The following is a 17,388-nucleotide window of genomic DNA, read 5'->3' on the forward strand; positions in this document are numbered from 1 at the left end:
CCAGGCCCCCATGGAGGGCGCTGCCTCCCAGGGGAAAGCCGGATTCCTGGAGGAGGAGCAGGAGCTGGGACCCAGGCCGCAGGGTCTCGGGGTTCAGCACCTGCGCCCCAGGCGCCGGCGGAGGCTGGGAGGCCGCAGGGGCGCACGAATCCCCCGCCCTCAGTCAATATGTGTGTTTCTAGGACGCGTGGGATCTTCTAGAATAAATGCTGAAGGGCAGGGAGGAACGTGTCAGACGCGGGCACATTTACATTAATGGGACGGCGGCAGAGGCAGCCTTAGAAACGGGTTCAGTGTCCACTTCCCGCTGAGACGCTCACCATCCCTCATCTTTATGAACGGACAGGGTCAATTAATTCATTCCTTTAATTTTTGAACGGACGGATTTTATTTCTTTATTTTTTAAATATATTTTATTGATGTTTTACAGAGAGGAAGGGAGAGGGATAGAGAGTTAGAAACATCGATCAGCTGCCTCCTGCACACCCCCCACTGAGGATGTGCCCCCAACCAAGATACATGCCCTTGACCAGAACCAAACCTGGGACCCTTCAGTCCGCAGGCCGACGCTCTATCCACTGAGCCACACCGGTCAGGGCTGAATGGATGGATTTCCATTTCATTCCTGTTTCTCTTGTTCCACGTTCTCATTATTGTCCCCATGTGTCTGTCACACAGACAGGTGTTTGACATCCGCATTTCTTCTTCCCACGTTGTCCCTCACGTGCTTCACGTGCGGATTGGGCTGTGGATGCTTTTAGACATTGGGCTTCGGAGAGAAGGACACGCAGCCCCCACGGGTCCTGGTCTGACCCGCGAGGCCTCAGTGCTGTCGGGAGCTGGCCTGGAGCTCACAGCGGGGCCGGTTCCTCTCCCGTTGGACACGAGTCACCTCTCAGAGTGTCACCCTCAGACACGCCATCCCGAGGCCATGACAAGGGAGACAGAGCCACACCACCCTCCCTGCGTCTACACACAGACACACACAGGCCACACAGCTCACAGAGGACCACACAGCCCCCTGCGCGGGCTCATGGCAGCGAGGCTGCTTCTCTCCAGCTGCGCCCCATCCTTGCTGCCGGCGGCCTTGTCCCTGGACAGTCACTGAGCTGCCCACCCACAGCGCTGCCCCCTGACACCACCCATCCGATGAGCCTGCTTCCCCAGACCCTCCCCAGGTCACCATCCAGAGCCCACCTCCTAGATGTGCCCATCTCCCCCTTCCCGCTCAGATGCCCCATGGCCCCCGAGGGACGCGATCTCCCCCAGCAATGATGACTAACCCACCTCGCCTGCCCACAGGGGTCCCCCTGGGCTTTGGCTGAGGAACACTGGTCCACGGGGCCCTTTCTCTGTCAACATCTTTGTGCGTGTCTGAGTTTGATTCTGGCCTGAGTTTGTCTCTCCCGAGTGTGAGGTTGACATGGACAAGTTTTATATTTTCCTTCCTGGTTTCCATCTTTGGGTGTTGGTTTGAGAAATTCTCATCCACAACTGCAAACGCTTCACATATAATGTCCTCTGTGGGAGAGCATTCCAGGGCGAAGGAAAAGGGGGCTGTTAGAGTGTTGGGGGGAGCTAAGGGGAGGAACAGCAGGTAAGGGGTTCTAGGGTGGAATCTACAGCGACCTCCTCCGCTTTCTGTTCTCCAAGTACGTGCGGGGCCTCCAGGGAGCTGCGCCTGCTGGTTCAATAGACACTTTCTGTTGCGGGAAAGCCTGCTGTGCCTGCTCCTGTCACCGGGTCACCAAACACAGCACCGAGGTCCGGGGGACGCACACAGGAAGGCTGCAGGGAGGGGCGTTGTGAGCCCTTACACCCTGAGGGCGCTAACTCACATCTGAAGTCATGCCTGTGAGCTCGGTGTCACATGCGTGTTCATTACACGCTCCTGGGCAGCTGGGATTGAGGATCACCGAGACCCACACACACAACTGGCGTCAGTGACACATGCAGCCCCGTGGCTTCCACGTGCAGACACGGTCACCTCCATCCGTCTGTGAGCCCACGGGGCCTGCGGGGCAGGGACTGGACACTGAGAGCATTCAGCCGGGCGCCGTCTCATGGGGCGGCTACACGCCCCCCGGCGGCTGGATGACAGGTCCCTGAAGGGAAGTCCCTGCTCCGCACAGGAGCCACGTGTCAGGGGCGCAGTGGCCACGGCAGCTGGTGGCCGCCACGTGGGAGAAAGCAGGGCAGAGCGAGTTCTGGCTCACAGAATGTGCTGCTGGACAGACTGCTCCGCTGTGGGCGGGGCCTCAGGGCTGAGCACGCGGCTCATTTGCATAAAAGGGCCTGGCCTGGCAGGGTTCAGGGTGAGTGCTGTCCTGGGCACTGGAAGGTCTCAGGTGTGACCCCTGGTCAGGGCGTGTGGGGGAGGCAAACATCAGTGCTTCTCTCCCATCCCCGTTCCTCTCTCTCTCCCTCTCCCGTCCTCTCTCTCTGAATCAGTAACAACATGTTTTAATTAAAAGGAATAAAATAAAGGGCCAAGATGGCTGCTCCTACAGACACGTCAGGTGTCTGTGTGGGATGGGAGCGCTCACTCAGCTGGGGTGTAGACGCCACAGGAGGGGTCTGGGGGACTGGTGTCTTCAGGCACAAACTGCTCCCTGTCCCAGAGGGGACACCCCTGTCCCTCCCCCCACCTCCCAGGCTAAGGGCTCTCCCTGTCGGATTTCCAGGGTGAGCCCTCTTCTAGAAGGTCCCAGGGGCAATGCTGTGAGCTCAGTTTTGGGGCGCAGGATCCTCCTCATGGAGAGGGATTCTGGGAAGAGAAGAGGAGGCAGAGGCAGGGACAGTTGGGAAACCCTCTCTGGTTTATCCAGAACAACCTTTCTCAAAGTGTGGTCCGTGGAACCCTGCACTCTCTGAGAGCCTTTCCCGGGATGTGGGGTCAACACTGTTGGCAGGAGATGAAGGACATCCTGGCCTTTTCACTCCGCTGACAGGGGCGCTGAGGCCAAGCTCAGCACGAATGGGCTGACACCCGGCCTCCATCGTCGTTCCTCCCACCAGCACTGCCCTGCAGAGAGAAGACAGACAGACAGAGAACAGAACCAGTTTCCCTTTAAACGACACGGTGGAAGGAGGTGAAATTACTCTCTTCACTGAAGCCTCATCCTTCCATCCACATTTTAAAACACCGTGGTCTCTGGTGGACATGCCCCAAAGGTGATCGCGGTGCCTGCATCCGCCCACAACCACAGAACAATGACCACCCTCCCCACAGCCTGCACTCAGAGCCCCTGGGATCAGCCCAACAGAACCTACAGCAGCCACAGACTCAGAGCCACAGGGAGCAGACTGCTGGCTGCCGGAGGGCGGGGGACTGGGCAGAGCAGGTGGAGGAGGAGGAACTACAACACGGTCCCTACAGTGTGGTCATGGGGAGGAAAGCACAGCACAGGGAACACAGTCACTCATGTTGTAACAGCTACATGTGAGGTCACATGGTCCTACATGTATGGGGCGATCCCTGTATAAGTTCTATGAATGTCTAACCACAGAGTTGTCCACTTAACTAATACAATATTGTACATCAAGTGTAATTGAAAAATAAAAAAAAAATTTTTTAAAAGAAGATATATACATATATCTTGCTTTCATTACACAAGTGGATTAATGTCTTAACTGTCTTTAATAAAAATGGAGGATTAAAATAACCTTATGTGATGACCTGGGAAGTACACAGAAAACCCTCTGACACATTCCCTGGTGTCATGTACCAGGGAGATCATGTGTATGAGCGGGGCTAGGCTCTTCTCATGGGATCCCATGTTTACCTTTTAAAAAATTTCATTTCAGAGAAAAACTGAGAGGGAGAGAGAAACAGAAACATCCAGGATGGGAGAGAACCATGGATAGGCTGCCTCCTGCACGCCCCCCACTGGGGATCCAGCCTGCAACCCAGCAGGTGCCTCACCGGGAATGGAACCCTGACCCCCTGGTTCTTTGGTCCATGCTCAGCCACTGAGCCACACCGGCCTGGCCCATGTTCATGTAACAGAATGAATGACACAGACACTAGGATTGCTGAGATTGGGTGAACTGGCACACACTTTCTCAAACAGGAACGAGAGCTTCTCCCTTCAGGACATGTCACCTGGCAGGGGAGCACGGACAGGCCTGTTGTCTTGATGAAATGGGAGCCCCTGAGAGAAAACCAGAAGTTGGAACAGGGGTGTCCCACCACGTCAGCTAGACCCTCCCCAGTGCGGACACACTTTCCTAGGGGCTCTGTGGGAACAGACTCACATGTGAGCTTTGATGCCGGTGATTAATGCACCAGCACGGGAAGGGCTCTGGGACTTAGAGACACAGGCATCACTTTAACTAACCTGCATGAGGACAGAGCCACCCAGCAAGACAGCCCTGGGGACAGTGACATGACAGAACAGGAAATATTCAATATTCCCCAGCCAGCGGGGCTCGGGGGTTAAACATTGATCTATGAACCAGGAGGTCACACTTCACCTTTTTGTCAGAGCATATTCCCGGGTAAGAGGCTCGATCCAAAGTGTGGGGCCTGTGGGAGGCAGCTGATCAATGATTCTTTCTCATCATTGATGTTTCTATGTCTCTCTCCCTCTCTGAAATAAAAATATATATTTAAAAAACAAAACAAGAAGAATACAGTCAATATGGTTTCAGGTCTCACTGTGCAGAGCCCTTTCAGAAACGACCACTTGTGTCGCTGCAGTGACTGTCACAGGTGAGCACCCACACTGACCTGAAAAGGTAAGGAAAAGGCTGCTCCTGCCCATTTCTGTGAGGCCGGCTGTGTCCTAAGAAGCTGCATCCACAATAACAGATAAAACGCAGAAGCAAATGTGAACACCCAGCGTCTCCCAGGGAGACGGGGAGGATGAGAAAGGGGAGCAGGTCCCTCCTCCCTCCTCCTTGTTCTCTGGGAAATGGGTGTTTTCCATAAAAACATGCTTCTGTTACCCTCTCACGGGCAGTGAGCATGCGACGTGCATTAATACCTGTTTCCCGTGTGATTCCGGGAGTGGTGACTGTGACAGACGGAACCACATAAACAGGAGTATTGGGCGCCTTCCTCCTGTGTGAGGTGCACAGAGATGGTGAACCCCAAACCTTGGAAAGTCCCTGAACAGCACAGCGCCTGGGCCAGGCCTCGGGGGACAGTGTGACGGGCGCTCCGCGCAGGAGGGGGATCAGGACCGAGTCCAGGGCCCAGGCCTGCGCGCAGGTCTCAGCAAGGGACAGAGTCTGGGGGGGCAGCTCCGTGGTGGGGATTCCCCAGCGCCCTGGGTTCACTTCTCCTCTCCCAACCTGTGTCGGCGCCTCCATCCTGGATACTCGTGACGCGTGCTCATTCCTCACTCCCATTGGCTGAGCGGTTTCCAGCGCAGCCAATCAGCGTCACCGCGGCTCCCGGTGAGAATCTCTCTGCGGAAGCGCCCGGACTCAGAAGGTCCCCCCGGGACACCGAGGATGCGGGTCCTGAGACCCCCCACCCTCCTCCTGCTGCTCTCGGGGGCCCTGGTCCTGACCCCCAGCTGGGCCGGTGAGTGCGGGGTCGGAGAGGTCGGCTGTGCGGGGAGGAGCGAGGGGACCCGGCGGGGGCGCGGGGCCGGGAAGTCGCGTGTCCAGCCCCGGCCCTGCCCTCCGTCCGCCCCCCAGGCCCCCACTCCCTGAGGTATTTCTACACCATCGTGTCCCGGCCCGGCCGCGGGGAGCCCCGCTTCCTCGCCGTCGGCTACGTGGACGACACGCAGTTCCTGCGGTTCGACAGCGACGCGGCGAGTCCGAGGATGGAGCCGCGGGCGCCGTGGATGCAGCAGCCGTGGGTGGAGCGTGAGAGGCCGGGGTATTGGGAGGAGCAGATGCTGAGGGCCAAGGAAACCGCACAGCTGTGAGGGCCGCCTCGCACGTTCTGGGTGAAGTGGAGCTCAGAGCACCAGCCTGAGGCTCCTTTAGGGAGAAGTGGGCAGAGCGCTCCCCCTGCAGGAGGAGGGGCAGGCCCAGGCCTGGCACTCAGGTCTCAGCCCAGGGAGGAGTCTGGAGCAGGGCCGCTCAGTGTTGGGGCTCCCCTTCTCCTTGGGGTTCCCTTCTCCATCTCACATCCCTGCTGAGTCCTCCTTCCCGGATACGCATGACGCAGCCTCACTGCTCACTCCCATTGGGTGTCTGGTCCCAGGTTATAACATCTCCAGGAGCCCCCGGGACTCAGATGGTCCCTGGACACCGAGGATGCGGGTCCTGAGGCCCCCCACCCTCCTCCTGCTGCTCTCCAGGGCGCTGGTCCTGACCCCCAGCTGGGCCGGTGAGTGCGGGGTCGTAGGGGGGGGGCTGTGCGGGGAGGAGCGGGGGACCCCAGGGGGGGGGGCGCGAGGCCGGGAAGGGGCGTGTCACCCCCGGCCCTGCCCTCCGTCCGCCCCCCAGGCCCCCACTCCCTGAGGTATTTCGACACGGCCGTGTCCCGGCCCGGCCGCGGGGAGCCCCTTTACCTCTCCGTCGGCTACGTGGACGACACGCAGTTCCTGGGGTTCGACAGCGACGCGGCGAATCCGAGGGAAGAGCCGCGGACGCCGTGGATGCAGCAGCCGTGGGTGGAGCAGGTGTACCCGGGGTATTGGGACCGGAACACGCAGATCTACAAGAAGAACGCACAGACTTTCCGAGTGGGCCTGAAGAACCTGCGCGGCTACTACAACCAGAGCGAGGACGGTGAGCCGCGCGCCGGGCCCGTCACGACCCCCCTCCCCACGGACGGGCCGGGGTCGCCCCGAGGGTCCGGGTCCCAGCGTCACCCGAGGCGGCGAGACCCGCCCGGCCCCCACCCGGGAGCAGCCCGCGGGGACTTTGACCCGATTTCACTTTCAGTTCAGATTCAGGCCCGGCGGGGCGGGCGGGGCGGGGCTAACCTCAGGGCGCGGTTGACCTCGGGGCGGGGCTGACCTCGGGGCGGGGTCAGGGTCTCACACCTTCCAGAACAGGTATGGCTGCGACGTGGGACCCGACGGGCGCCTCCTCCGCGGGTACAGTCAGTTCGCCTACGACGGCACCGACTACCTCGCCCTGAACGAGGACCTGACCTCCTGGACCGCGGCCGACATGGCGGCTCAGATCACAAAGTGCAAGTGGGAGGCGGAGGGTGCGGCAGAGTCTTGGAGGAACTACCTGGAGGGGGAGTGTGTGGAGTCACTGCGCATGTTCCTGGAAAAAGGGAAGGAGAACCTGCAGCGCTCAGGTACCAGGGGCCCTGGGGCCGCCCCCTCTCCCCGGGGCTGGGGCTCCTACAAGGAGACTGGACAGGGGGTCAGTGTCAGACACCCCTCCTTGGGGTCAGGAAGGGTGTCCTCTGGATGTCCAGGTCAGGTACCAGAGGGACTCCCCTCCTCTCAGGAACAGGTAGGGGTGCAGGCTCTCCTGGGGTGCAGGGAGATCCCCTGAAATAACTCATCACCTGCAGGGGCTCTGGGACCCACGGGGACCTTCTCTCTCAGGCCTTGTGCGTTGCCCACAGCCCTGTGTCTGAGGCCTGACCCCAGCTTTTCTGAGTCACGTGGCCTCCACCCAGATCAGGACCACAAATCCCTTTTCTCCCCTCAGAGACCTGCCTCCTGCCCTGGACTGTGTCTCTCTGAGTCTAGAACTTTCCAAAGACTAGAAGGGCCTTCCAGGTGCTTCGGTCCAGGCTGGTGTGGGGGCTGTGAGCTGCCTCCCCTACCCAGGTGTCTGTCCACTCTCAGGATGGTCACATGTGCACTGCTGGAGTGTCCCATGGAGGATGCAAAGGTCCTGCATTTTCTCCCCCCCCTTCAGAACCCCCAAAGGCACACGTGACCCACCACCCCGTGTCTTCCCGTGAGGTCACCCTGAGGTGCTGGGCGCTGGGCTTCTACCCTGCGGACATCAACCTGAGCTGGCAGCGTGACGGGGAGGACCAGACCCAGGACATGGAGCTGGTAGAGACCAGGCCTGCGGGGGACGGCACCTTCCAGAAGTGGGCGGCCGTGGGGGTGCCCCCCGGAGAGGAGCAGAGATACACGTGCCATGTGCAGCACGAGGGGCTGCCCGAGCCCCTGACCCTGAGATGGGGTGAGGAGGGCCGTGGGCACAGAGCCTCTTCTCAGGGCAGCAGGGACCCTGGGGGACCTCAGTGGGGTCGGGGCTGAGACCTGGGGTCAGGGCCCTCACCCTCCCTTCCCTTCTCCTCCCAGAGCTGCCTTCTCACACCTTCATCATCATCATGGGCATGGCTGGGGGCCTGGTTCTGCTAGGAGCTGTGGCTGGAGCTGTGATGTGGGGGAGAAGGCACTCAGGATGGGGAGAGTGGGGTCTGAGTGTGCACTCTAGGTAGTGACAGCGCCCAGGGCTCTGATGTGTCTCGGCTTCTAAAGGTGAGACCTGCCGTGGGGAGGGGTGGGCAGAGGGAGGCCTGAGTGATGGGGACTCTGTGAGACATTGTAAAAATGAAGTGAACTTTGAGAATGTCACCAGTTACAGCCAATGACCTGAATCTGCTCATGATGATTGTCCTCCACAGCGTGAGGCGACTGCCCTGTGGAGACTGAGTGATGGAAGATGTGTTCACGCTCCCACTTCCTGACTCAAGAACCTCTGATGGGGGGCTGGCCCCGCCCTGCTCCCCACACTTTCTGGTCCAGCAGAGGCGGCTGGGCCCTCACTATCGCTGTCTTACCTTCCTCATGCTCTGAGCTGCAAGCTGTTCCTTCCGCATTGAAATGAGGTTCTGGGGGTGACTTTGTTCATTTCTTGCCATGAAGGGTGGTGGGTAAATTAAAGGAGAAGATGCTACATTTTGAGGGAAATAAATATAAACACCAAGAACATTCCAGAGCTCATGTGTTTGCTGTGCTGAGCTGTCCCAGGTGTGGACAGGGGAGGTGGTGAGGACCGAGTGTGGTCGGGGCCTGTTCCCAGGGCGTGCTCAGTACATCGTGGGCTTGGACGTGGTCACTCCCTGGCTGGGTCACTTCTCTGCTCCTCTGACCTTGTCCCTCAGGGTACCCTGTCCCACCAGGACCTGTGGTCACTGGAACTCAGACATCACTGAGGCCTTGAAATGTGTCCTAATGCAGCGCATCTTCAGGACCCTGGACAGCGAGGGCTTCCTGGGGCGGGTCAGCCTGGGCTCAGGCCTGGATGGGGCCCCAGCACCCATTTTCTGGGTGTTCGTTATTTCTTTGATTTTGTAGATATAATGCCTGTTAGTGCTTTCATGTGTGAGTTATGATCTCATTCTCTGGGTGTCCCCGTCTGACAGCAACAGGGTACATGTTCCCCGTCTGTGTCCCGCAGGCCCAGGGTCCCCGCACACAGGACTGTGGTGTGGACAGATGGCTTTTCAGGCTCCTCCTGCTCTGCCTTTTTCTAGAGCCTGAACGTTCCAACCCTCTGATCAGCTTGGTCTTTCTTGGGACCAGCCCCCACCCTGATGCTCTCCAGGACCCTCAGCCAAGAGCCATCTCATCAGCATCCCAAAGACACTTGTCACTCAGGAGGTGCCCAGGGTGTTAAGAGCTCAGTGCCAGGGGCAAAGACCAGACATTTCTCTCATCCCACAGGTCTGTGCCCACAGATCCATTAATAGCCAACATGTCCCAGTAGTTAAGGACGCTGGCACCTTACTAGGGTCCACTCACTCATGAACAAGAGTCCAGTCCATTGTCCTATTGAGGATGCTTACATGGTCCACACATTGATTAAAATTGCCCAACATATTTAGTCAGAGGGGAAACTCAAGTTCAGCCACCATGTGATATTGGTGCCCACCTCCCAGGAGAGCAAAAATGAGAGAGTCAGATAAAGTCAATTATTAGCAGGAATTTGGACTCATTGTTTCTCTCCTATATTCCTGGTGGGGGAGGAAGTGCTTTCAAATACTGTGAAAATGCTCTGGCAGCACTCACTACCTCCAGCATTTGGCAGGATTCACCACACCCACTGCCCCAGCAATTCCCTTCCTGGTTATATCCCCAAAGACACTCATACATATGTGTGCCAGAACATATGGAGAACTTACTCAAAGCTGCACAGTTTGCAAAATCTGCGTATAAGACAAATGCGCGTGAGCAGTAGCGGAGGAGTGTGGTGTGTTCATAGGACAGAACCTTGTAGCCCTGAGAGTGGATAAGCTACAACCACAAGAGCCAGTGGGACGAGGATGGACATGATGTGGAGAGAGAGCAGGTGCAGGGAGGAGGCCCCTGTGACATTCCTTCCCTCAAAAGCTGATGGGACTCACCTGTGGGGTAGAAATCTAGGTAGGGGTGAGTCGGGATGGGGCCAGTGTGTGACCAAATAAAACTGAAGAGGGTCCGCTGAGGACTGGAATTTTCTGTGTTGTTGATCGCACCTTCACTCTGTGAAAATCCACTGTATACATAGGATTTGTCCACGTCTCTCTGGGCATGTGATCCTTCATCTTTTCATCTATTATTAAAATTTTATCTTTGTCATTTCACCCCATTTCCTATTTGTTCTGGTTCTTTCCCAATTTTAGGTTCTGAGGGTATCTCTCTGTCTGTCCTAATTATTACTTTCCCTAAATCCTGTCTGTATGTCAAGAATAATTCTTTCCAGGGTAAAACCTCAAAAAAAGAAGCAGAAGCAGAAGTGGAGTAAGAGGAGGAAGAAGAAAAAGTAAGGGGAAGAGAATGGGGAGGAGGAGGAGAGCTAGTGGTTATACAGTGAGTCACCAAAGAGCAGGACTCTGTGTGGCTAAGGAAGCACATCATGGTCTCCTGTGGGGTCGTGTGGACATTAGGGACTCCCAGGACTCTGAGCAGGGTTAGCACAGCTCACAGGGGACAGTCTCCAGGCTTACCATCCCTGGGGCCCCCGGAGGAAGAACCGTGGCGTTTCCATCAGGGGAGAGACCAGCTTCCTGAACCAGTGGAGATGCTCAGCCTGCACCATCCTGGTGTCAGCCTGACGTTGGGAGCAGGGGAGGCCTGAGGACGGTGCCCACGTGGGAATGGGGGTGTGATTGTACCATGAATGGAGGGGGAGGGATGTGCCACAGCCGTGGGATTCAGTTCACCCCAGAGAACAGCTGTGACTCGGAACTCAGACCCGTCCACAGGGAACAGAGACACCTGTTCCTGCCCGTTGTTCAGCTGCTGGTGAGGATCCTGAGGACAGCCCTTCCGGAAGGAAGGTCTAGATGTCCATGACGAGGGAGATGATGTCACAGGCTTGGGGTTGGCCTCCCACAATCCCGGTGGGGGCGCAGGAGTCCATGGGGTTGGCCTCCCACAAACCCGGTGGGGGCGCAGGAGTCCTTGGGGTTGGCTTCCCACAAACCCGGTGGGGGCGTAGGAGTCCATGGGGTTGGCTTCCCACAAACCCGGTGGGGGCGCAGGAATCCATGGGGTTGGCTTCCCACAAACCCGGTGGGGGCGCAGGAATCTATGCGGTTGGCTTCCCCCAAAATGGGGTCCCTGTCAGAACGCCCTCTCCCCTTCAGGACAGGGAGGCGTCGCCAGCTTACTCAGTGACTCACCCTTAGGCCCACCTCAGGAGTGTTGGGAACTCCCCTTCTCCCTGGGGTTCCCTTCTCTATTTGACACATTAATGGCCAAATTACCAATAATCACCGCAGTGGCGGGTAGAGATTTGAGTGGGATAAAGTCGCTCGTCTTTGGAGACGTCCCAGACTCCACGCAGACAGTGTCACCTGTGCCTCAGGTGACCTGATAATGGCATCTCTGTGGGAAGATAAGGTCCAGGAACCCTGTCCCTGTAACTATGGGCTCAGGGACCCCGGCTCGTCCTCAATGACACGTCCCTGCCCACAGCTCGAGAGCAAAGACCAGCCAGGTGAGGGCTCCCTCATGTGCCACCTCAGGGCAGACACCAGGAGAGGAGGGTGGTCCCAGGAGGAGACAGGGAACTGGGGTGGTCGTCCCATGGGGCAGGACAGGCGCTGCCCCACCTGTATCTGAGCTGCTTCTGCTGGCTCTGCTGGGCCGGGGAGGAGGGGGGCATGTGCTGGGGAGTGTCCCAGGTGGGGTTCCCGCCAATGCTGGGCTTCCCGCACCTCTCTGTGTCCTCGAGTCCCCGACAATGAGGGACCCAAGCACGGGGCTGCCTTTGGAATCTGAGCCAAGGGTAGGGCGGCCAGGGCCACTGAGCTGCTCAGCCGTGTGCAGAAGGGTCTGCTTCTCTTCGCAGACCTGACCGAGCTTGAGGCGTGGGTGTGAAATCCATTGTAAAATGGATTAAATTGGTGTGTAGAATTTGGGGGATAACTTTAACATTCTGACATAAAATAAGGTCCTTTCACACAGACACACACACACACACACACAAACACACACACACACACACACACACACACACACATACACACACACAGATGTTCACCCAGAATCCTAGTCTGTGGTGTAACAACATGATATACAGACCACTGAACAATGTATGTCTCAGTGATTTTTAAGGAGAGCGGGAAGGAGAGGGAGAGGGAGAGAGAAACGTTGATGAGAAACATCTGCTGCCTCCATAACGCTCCCCCCTGGGGACTGAGCTGCAACCCAGGCAGGAGCCGGACTGGGACCGGAACCGGCCATCCCTTGGTGTACGGGGGTGCCGGAGGCCAATCATTCTACCACTGATGGAAGGATGTGGACAGGAAACTGGGAAGGCTGGTCAACAACCTTAATTGTTTTGCTCACTCACTGTTTAGTTGAAACATTGTTAGCTGAAGCAGCCTCCACCTCTGTTTCTCCTATGTAAATTTCTGTTATTGGAATTTCCTGCCTAAAGGTTATGGGCCTATCCCATAGTCTCAATAAAAGGGATTGCAAGGCCAGAGCAAACGGTAGTCCTTCCACTAGAGTTGGGCTCCCGCCTGGCCCCCAATATTTCCAAATTAATACTTTTCCAAGTCTCTTTTCATTTGTGTGTGGCCTTCTCCAGAACCCGAACCCTGAACCGGAACCCTGAACCGGAACCCTGAACCACGCGGGACGTGAAAAGGGGTTCCCACATCTGGCGCCTGACTGCGGGACTTCTGGAGGAGATGATATTTTTTGCCTAAGAGCGAAGGAAAGGAAAAAATTCACCGAGAAAAAGGTGAGGGAGGTTCACTGCACGCAAAGCCCACAGACTAACTGCAGAGTCTCGAACTGTAAGTAGGGTGGGAACGTCTTTTTCAGCCAGGCTAATGGGGAAGAATTAGGTTATAAAATAATGTGGTTTCTTATTCAAATTAAAATCTTAATTGGTATTTGGAATTTAAAATCTGTAATAAGAAATGAAACTCCACTGCAAAAACCACCTCTGGTGCGGAGAAATTCAAAGGTGGCAGGAGAGGGCAGGGCTATCCGCTCTCTCGCAATGCGATTACTTAAGGTTTCCTTTAAAAATTATAAAAGAACTCACAGGGAAATGCAAATCTTGGCCAAATTGGGTGCTAGTTATTACTTCGGAAAGCGAAAAAGAAAGAAAAAATTTAAGATCTATCTTTTAAGCATGAAAAGAAATTCGGCCAGATCTGTTGCTGAAACTTCCCCCGAAGTAAGCAGGATGTTGTTATTAATCTAGGAACTGCTAAATGTTTGACTTGCCAGCTTCAAAAGTTCAAAGTGCAAATTAAATTGGGAGAAATTATATAGTTGTGGTAATTAAATCATATATGGATATATATATATATATATATATTTGATCATTTTTTCCATGTTAAAATTTCAAGGCTTTAACAGAGATGATTCTTGGAAAGCTCCAAGGGCCCGGAGTAATACAGGAAATTTGTTCTCTCTTCTCAAAGGAAATATTTTTGAAATTTAACCGATTGATACTTGAAATCGCATGGAAAGCTTTATCAAATAAAAATTAATAACTATATTTTACTTTTAGATGTTATAAAGGTTTTGGCCTTTAAAGTAGGGGACTATCACTACTTGCTCCTGGGAGAGGTGCAAAAAATGTAACTAAGACCTTGTCTATACAAAAAGAAAAATTGACAGCCAGTTTGAAATTGAATTGCCATGGCCTAGAGCAAAGAATATCCTTACATGATATTATTCTACAATGTCATTATAATTTTTTGATATTTTACAACAGCATATTGAACAATTATCCCAAACAAACTTACAAACTAATTCTTTGCATGTTAGGCAGCAATTTAAAAAAGGACATGAAAGGATTTAATCCCTTCCAGAAAGGAATTAAGGCCTCCCTGGGAAGGCACTTGAGCATTCTATACTGGCCTTTCTGACAAGAGGGACCCTCCCACAGCTGTTGCCTGACCTTTCTGTTTATGCTGAGGTTGAAAGCCTCGTGATGGCTGGTACCATGGATCTGTCTCTGTCCCAATGGCATGAGCTGGGCCCTCTCTGGAGAAGAAACCTGGGTTCCCCAAGATATGTGATCAGTGCCGGGGCCCTGCCAGCAGGCAAGGGGATCCCAAGGCAGGTGCTGGGCGTGGAGGCCACGGGGGCATAGGCCACCAAGGAGACAGAACTGAACCTCACATCACCCTGCTTGGCCCCAGAGGATGGCTGGTTAGTCAATGACGGGTAAGACTCCTCAAGGGAGGGGCAACCTAAGACAGGCACAGTCGCAGGGGGCCATCAGGAGAGAACTTGGGGATCAACAGAGGTGGGGCACAGTCCCTCACCCCCCCAACCTTGCAGGGGCTTGAACCCTCACCGCGTCTGAGGGAGGTCTCCTGCCCCCATGGCTGCTTTGCGCTACCCACACCCAGCTCAGATCGGGACCCAGGTTATGGAGCCCAGCTCAGATTGGGACCCAGACAGACTTGGCCAACAGCAGTTGCCCTATATCTAAATCCAGCCTAGCACCAGGAATGCTCAGGGCCTACTCAAAGAATGCAAATAATCCTTTCCATTAATATTTACAGGGTAAACTAAGATTGTTAAGAGTATTAAATTTGACAGTAAAATAGAAGCCAAGTTTTCAGATTAATTTAAATTGGCTAATTGAAATAAGTGAATATTCAAGAAAATTTAATTGTACTGGACAAAAAGCTGTTCCTAAACTATTAACTAAAATTTCTATTGGTAGTTTCTCTCATGGTAAATTTGTTTAACATGCAAAGAACCTAAAGCAGTCATATTTTTGTGCAAAAAAAATTAAAACTTAAAGTTATCAAGACTGCATTATAAAATTTCCAAAAGCCTCCATTAATCAAAAAAGGGGGGGATAGTGGAAAAATAGCATGTAAGGAAAAATACTCTGTAAGTAAATTACATCTAGAAAAGTTTTACTTTAAAAAAATTTAATTTTCATTTGTAATGCTAACAGCAAGACACCAATGAAAAACATATGGTATCAAATAGGCCAAAAGGAAAATCGTCTGGGCAAAAAATAAAAAGGATTCCAAGTAAAATTTATAGAAAAGATTCCTTTATTAACTTTTGGTCGAGAATATGTTTGTATATTTTCAGAAAACAACTCCAAGACCATGTGGATTCCTGCAACAGAGAGGAATTGACAGTAATCCTCCAGCCATGAAGACAAAGAGGAGAAACAGTCTAGAGATGGAAGATGCTGACGACACCTTGCCATGCTAGCAGTCAGCAGCTGTGCGTCGCTGCAGGTTGCCCAGGACCAAACCAGAGAGGGTCGGACCTGCATTGCCACCATCCAGATATCATTGCTGACATGTACATATAAAGAACTGTTGGACATTGAAACTGGAACTCAGAACTGTTGAACATTGAAATTGGGACTCAAACATTTTTGTTCTTATGTGTTTATTTCTGGTCTACAGATGTAAGATTTTTTTTAAGGAAAGAAACGGGGGAGATGCCGGAGGCCAATCATTCTACCACTGATGGAAGGATGTGGACAGGAAACTGGGAAGGCTGGTCAACAACCTTAATTGTTTTGCTCACTCACTGTTTAGTTGAAACATTGTTAGCTGAAGAGCCTCCACCTCTGTTTCTCCTATGTAAATTTCTGTTATTGGAATTTCCTGCCTAAAGGTTATGGGCGTATCCCATAGTCTCAATAAAAGGGATTGCAAGGCCAGAGCAAAGGGTAGTCCTTCCACTAGAGTTGGGCTCCCGCCTGGCTCCCAATATTCCCAAATTAATACTTTTCCAAGTCTCTTTTCATTTGTGTGCGGCCTTCTCCAGAACACGAACCCTGAACCGGAACCCTAAACCACGCGGGACGTGAAAAGGGGTTCCCACACGGGGGGATGCCCAACCGCTGAGCCACGCTGGCCCGGTGACATCAGGACCCCGTGTGTTTCCTCCTGAAATGCTGCCTTGGGCTGCAATGGTCTGCGGCTCCCTGGGAGGTGGGGCTCATTTCTCTCTGTGCCTTCTCTGTGGTGTCAGTGAGAGATGCTCTGTGCATGGGAGGCAGCAAAGGGAGAGAGAGAAATGGCTGCAGAGATCATCTCATTTGTCAAATAGTTTGACGGGTGCAACAGGCCGGGTCTGTCCTTCCCATTTGACAGTTTAATGTTCTATCCTCTCATCCCAGGTCGCCACATCAACCCAACAAGGAACCCAGTCCCGTCTCCCATCCCCGTGGCTGCTGCTCCCCTGTGAACTCTGGGTGAGAGCTCACATGTCCCAGCCGTGTGAGCACAGTGAGCATGGAGAGCACATGGTGTGCACCCCCCCCCCCCCGACCTCTGTTCTGCATTAACGTCCCGTTCCTCTCTCCCAGGAGGAGGCAGAGGCACAGAGTGGGAAGCTACATCCCCAGGCGGCACTGAGCTCACTCCTGAGGGACCCTGACACCAGGTCGGAGCTGTGGGGTCAGAGGCCGGAGCTCCCACCCCCTGCCCTGCGCTCCTCCCCACGGTCCTGTCACCATCCCGTGTGACAGATGAGGGAACGGGGTCCTGAGAACTCAATGCCGGGGTCCCGGTGTCCTGAGCCAGCGAGTGGGGAGGGGAGAGGGGAGCAGATCTGGAGGTGCAGGAGCTGAGGGTTATGGGGCTCACTGGCCCCTTCCTGTGCGGCCTGCACAGAGTTTCATAAGCTGCACCCACTGCTCCTGAGGGAAAGGGCGTTTGCTGACTCGGGGATTTTTTAAAAGATTTTTATTAATTTCATAAAGGAAGGGAGAGGGAGTGATAGAAACATTAATGATGAGAATCATTAATCGGCTGAATCCTAAATCCCCCCCCTACTGGGGATCAAGCCCACAACCGGGGCATGTGTCCTTGCCTGGCATCGGGACCCTTCAGTCCGCAGGCTGACACTCTATCCACCGAGGCAAACCGGCCTGGGTTCTACAATTTTATAAAATATTGGACTCTCCCTGCTTGCACTCGGTAATGGCGTCAGGGTCTGTAGGGGCAGGAAGACCGTGCCTCTGACTGACGTCACTCACTGAGCCGCCCATGGCCCCTGTGGGCTGTGCCTGAGGGACCCTTGCTGTTCACTCATAGAAGCTTCCACAGCT

General features: G+C 54.5%; 2 protein-coding genes across 4 annotated transcripts in view; both read left to right on the forward strand.

Moving 5' to 3' along the window:
• Positions 1 to 5,386: 5,386 nt before the first annotated feature.
• LOC308234871 (BOLA class I histocompatibility antigen, alpha chain BL3-7-like) lies at positions 5,387 to 10,462 on the forward strand. 3 transcript variants are annotated; one of them, XM_080643291.1, is made up of 8 exons: positions 5,414 to 5,533; positions 5,650 to 5,823; positions 6,167 to 6,292; positions 6,412 to 6,696; positions 6,944 to 7,219; positions 7,795 to 8,070; positions 8,193 to 8,372; positions 8,519 to 10,462. In XM_080643291.1, the coding sequence occupies exons 1-7, from the start codon at positions 5,461 to 5,463 to the stop codon at positions 8,330 to 8,332; spliced, it is 1,350 nt and encodes a 449-aa protein (XP_080499417.1). In that variant the 5' UTR covers positions 5,414 to 5,460; the 3' UTR covers positions 8,333 to 8,372; positions 8,519 to 10,462. The 3 variants fall into 3 exon arrangements, with proteins under 3 accessions (XP_080499418.1, XP_080499419.1, XP_080499417.1); XM_080643292.1 differs by lacking the exon at positions 8,193 to 8,372 and having other exon boundaries at positions 5,387 to 5,533; positions 8,519 to 8,829; XM_080643293.1 differs by lacking the exon at positions 5,650 to 5,823 and having other exon boundaries at positions 5,400 to 5,533.
• LOC308234884 (popy Class I histocompatibility antigen, A-1 alpha chain-like) overlaps positions 5,426 to 17,388 on the forward strand; it is a 42,234-nt gene continuing 30,271 nt past the window's right edge. The window contains exon 1 of the mRNA XM_080643305.1: positions 5,426 to 5,533. The gene's annotated coding sequence lies outside the window, so the exon portion shown is untranslated. The remainder of the gene's footprint in view (positions 5,534 to 17,388) is intronic.

Source organism: Plecotus auritus, assembly GCF_963455305.1.
Source record: "Plecotus auritus genome assembly, chromosome: 10".
Classification (NCBI taxonomy): domain Eukaryota; kingdom Metazoa; phylum Chordata; class Mammalia; order Chiroptera; family Vespertilionidae; genus Plecotus; species Plecotus auritus.

Bases quoted from the DNA above. Each gene is read 5' to 3' on its own strand.
- LOC308234871 (XM_080643291.1), top strand. From the start codon at position 5,461: ATGCGGGTCCTGAGACCCCCCACCCTCCTCCTGCTGCTCTCGGGGGCC. The intron at 5,534-5,649 runs GTGAGTGCGGGG...TCCGCCCCCCAG, and splicing joins CCTGACCCCCAGCTGGGCCG to GCCCCCACTCCCTGAGGTAT. The intron at 6,293-6,411 runs GTGAGTGCGGGG...TCCGCCCCCCAG, and splicing joins CCTGACCCCCAGCTGGGCCG to GCCCCCACTCCCTGAGGTAT.